This window comes from the organism of the source record quoted next, unplaced genomic scaffold (genome assembly GCF_019419815.1).
Source record: "Pyrus x bretschneideri cultivar Hongxiangsu unplaced genomic scaffold, Pyrus_bretschneideri_v1 Contig34, whole genome shotgun sequence".
Lineage (NCBI taxonomy): Eukaryota > Viridiplantae > Streptophyta > Magnoliopsida > Rosales > Rosaceae > Pyrus > Pyrus x bretschneideri.
Window position 1 is genome coordinate 1,808,433 of NW_025999657.1, and position 3,946 is coordinate 1,812,378.

The 3,946-nt window shown below is 39.9% G+C and overlaps 1 protein-coding gene across 1 annotated transcript; it reads right to left on the reverse strand.

The window, feature by feature from the left end:
- Positions 1-315: 315 nt before the first annotated feature.
- On the reverse strand, positions 316-3,620 carry LOC103937903 (cationic amino acid transporter 6, chloroplastic-like). The gene is made up of 5 exons (XM_009347881.3): positions 3,079-3,620; positions 2,747-2,969; positions 2,085-2,415; positions 1,665-1,893; positions 316-1,436 (listed from the first exon to the last, which is right to left on the reverse strand). Exons 1-5 carry the CDS (start codon positions 3,542-3,544, stop codon positions 880-882), a joined length of 1,806 nt encoding a protein of 601 aa, XP_009346156.3. The 5' UTR covers positions 3,545-3,620; the 3' UTR covers positions 316-879.
- Between the last annotated feature and the right edge of the window lie 326 nt (positions 3,621-3,946).

Consider the following 3,946-nt stretch of genomic DNA (forward strand, 5'->3'; position numbering starts at 1 on the left):
GACCCATTTATGTGCCACATCAGCACTTAACGAAATTTTTAACAGAATTGTGACGGAAAGACCATATTGATTTGCGACATCTATTTTCAGGGACTACATTGATTGATTTTTAATTTCAGGGACTATCTTGATGGTGAGGATCAATTTTGGGGACCATTTGTGATAAAAACCCAAAATAATTTTTCTCCATTGATGTGTTTGTAGTTTCATTGGTTATGATTTTGTTCTAACAGTAAGAGGGATTTTGAGAGTTGAAAAAGATAAATAATACGTTAAAAATAATTAAATCATGAAAAGTTGACTTTTTTTCTTAGAGGTTCATAATCCCCCCCTTTCTTATCCTTGGACCATGATATTGTTTTAGTTTAGTGTCCACCATTTACCTGCTGAGTGATCCCAATCATCTTTTTTCCGCTCCCATTAAGAGTTTCTGTGATGATAGTTACAGATGAAGCAAATATGGAAAACCGCAGAAAAAAAAAAAAAGGTACATCATATCCTTGCTTTGAAAAAAAAAAAAAATTCTTGGGTAGGGGCTTCCCATGTATGTCATAATCCGCTTAAGACACACACATAAGGTGATCCCACCTTCATTCGACTCCTCCAAAACAGGCTGGTGTGGGAACCAGTTGCAGGCGAATGACGTGTCACGGAAGCTTCTGTCCGAGAATCCCTCAACACACATAGACAGCACTTTGGTTTTCCATTACTCTTTGTTTTAATACGGTAATTTCATACAGAATTAACTTTGCTATTTTGCTTCATTGGAATTCCTTTTTGCTTGATTGGAACTCCTAAACCCAAACTTAAATACCACAAAAACTGCTATAGGAAGCAAAAAATAGAAATAAAGAAGAAAGAAGATATTACATAATTTAGTCAAAGTACTTGCATATTGTCTAGCTTAGTTTGTTGCACAGCCGAGCTTGGATTCACTTCATCCTCACCACTCCCCATCTCCTCTGCCTGATAGGTTGAGTGAACACCATACAACAAATAGAACAGCGTTATGAAACATGTCCATATTGCAAACCTTTCGAACGAGAACTTCTTCAGTGTCGTCATGAGGAACACATTAAGGCAGATGGACAGTGCAGCAGGCCATGGCATGAATGGCATCGACCACCCTATCTGATGGCGAACGCAAGGAACGGCGTAGTTGAAGAAGGCAATGATGGTGACTGTAGACACCCCGAAAAGTGGTAGTCCCCACCATTGTTGCTGAAACTTCCATGACATGGAAAAGCCAATAGCACTTGATGAGAGGAGGAAGAGGAACAAAAGAGTTTGAAATGGAGGGTTGTTGCTAATGATCACATATCGCCGGTAAATGAGAGCATTCGCCACAAGGTAGAACACCAAGAGCGTACCGATAGAGATCATTTCTATTACTATTTCGAGGTCGGTGAAGAGCGCAATTGATGCTGTGCAAAGTCCTGCATCATATTTAGGAGAGCAAAGGCTATTCATCAGTTTGTTCGGTTTTCCACTCTATTTTTTTCTTTAACCGTTCCTTATCTTATATGACCAAAGGGGTGCATTTTCAACACTTAAAAATCAATTCAAGATGAGTACTTGTAAGTATAAAAAGAGTTGAACTCTCCCGTAAGCGTGACAGTTATTACACGCCCACGGCGAATATAGTCAAAGGTTTACTAAATTACCCAAGAAAAGGGTGGCATTCAATGGAGTGCCAGTTGAAGGATGGACCTTGGCTAACCATGAGGGCACCAGCCGGGCCCTTCCAATGACACAAAGGTATCTTGCTTGGCCTAACATTGCTACCAAAAGTGAAGCGACAATCCCCAAGCTTGCACCAGCCCCTACCACATTGCTTGCCCATCCCCAACCAATTTCTTGGAATGCCGTCGAAAATGCCACTTTTTCTGTTATCTATCAATCCATGCATTTCAGCGATTAATTCCAGATCATTCATTAGAAATACAGCGAAAATACTAATCTAAGTTAGACTAAAAGGAGGGAGAATTTGAAATTTGGACATAATGCGTTGAACATAAAAGCCCTATCCACCAGGGCGAATCCATCACTTGCCTATAGTACTCATTTTTAACAAAAAATGTTACCTTGTTGTAAGGAACCATCAAACACAAGGACAAGGCCATGAGGCAATAAAGCACAGAGGTGATGACAACGGAACCAACGATTCCAATTGGCAAGCTCGTCAAAGGGTTTTGGATCTCTTCCGCCATGGTTGAAGCCGAGTCATAGCCGATATAGCTGAAGTAAACCCTAGCTGCCCCATCAAGAACACCTCTAACACCATAAGGAGCAATTCCTTTTGGCTTCATCAAGTTTTTGGTAGTCCCATTGCAGAAACCAGCAATTATAATAAATCCAAAGAAAACCACATGGAAGACTGTCATAATTAAGTTCAACAGGGAGCTTTCCTTTGTGCTGCATTATTAATCCAAAAAAAGAAATTAATATAAATCACCCATCATTTTCATGATCCACTCAAACAAATTAAAGATACCATCACTTGAGAGCCCAAAAAAAATAAAAAATAACACTTGAGAAATTATTATCAATATGCAATGGTAATATATACTAAAATAAAATAAATGGTAAGTGATAAATATTTGGACTTTTTTTAGTGTAAAATACTCTAAAAAAGTTCTTGCCAGTTGCAAAATGTTGGTCACATAGATTATGAAAATAGGAAAGTAAAATATAATATATAGTAGAAGGAAGGGAAAAAAAATTATAGGTAGGAAGATCATGTAACCTATGGCAAAGGCAGAGAGTGAGAATAAGAACAACAGCAACAGCTGGGAAGTCCAACATATCATATCCCTTTACCAAACCATTCACTTCTACTCTCCATGTCCTTGGATCATTTTCTCCAAATGTAGAGGATAAATACTCAGTAAAACTTCTGGCAACAGCGGCGTTTGATAATACGTACTCCATAAGTATATTAGCCCCAGCAAAGTAACCCACGAATTCTCCTTCATTATACAAATGAAAGTAATTAACAAAGAAGAAGCTGAAGAATATATTTATATATTTAGCTAGTAAGTAGGCTAATTAAATAAATTTTCATACGTATGTACGTACCAAAGGTCAATCGGAGATAACTAAAGGCACCACCTGCAACTGGGATTTGGACAGAGAATTCAGCGTAACACAAGGAAGAAAGGAGGGCTGACATTCCAGCTACGATATAGGAAATGAAAACGGAAGGGCCAGCCGTCTGGTGGGCGACAGGTCCAGTTGTGACAAAGACTCCAACACCAAGCATTCCTCCAACGCCGAGGGCCATCAAATCATACCAGTTGAGTTTCCTTTTCATGTCTGCCCCTGACCTTTGCCTCACTTGGTTCAGCTCTTCGTCAGGGGTCCATGTGGCAAGCATTCTCCTCCTAAGTCTGTGGGGTGTTTGGGACAGCGAATGAAGATACTTGGAGAAGCAAATGGCGGCAGCAGCGGTGGTGCTGTTGCTGGGTGCTGTAGTTTGGCTGGTGGTGGTGGCCATGCTTTTTGTGCTACAACTTACGATAAGTTTAAGTGCTTTGGCTTCCATGTGACAGCTGGGTGTGAAGGGTTTAAATATGCATTTGGGCAATGGTCTATTGCTTGATTCTTTCACTAAAGATTGAAATGTGAGAACCCAAATGAGTGTCCCTACCTTTAGTGAAAGCATGCACCAAGTTTTAAAATGACCGTTAAACCCTCCTCCCCCCACACCCCCCCCCCCCCCTTCCCTCTCTAATGCACACATACGTACACTACACAGTGTATGTACACACACACACACACACACACACACACACACACACACACACACATATTTATACATAGAAGGCCTTTAGAGGAACAGATTTCTATTTTTTTTTTTTTAAATGGGGTCCTTATGGAGCTCACACTATATCAAACTTTAATGATCCGAACTGTCTATTTTTCAAGTTGCACTTCTTAGATCATT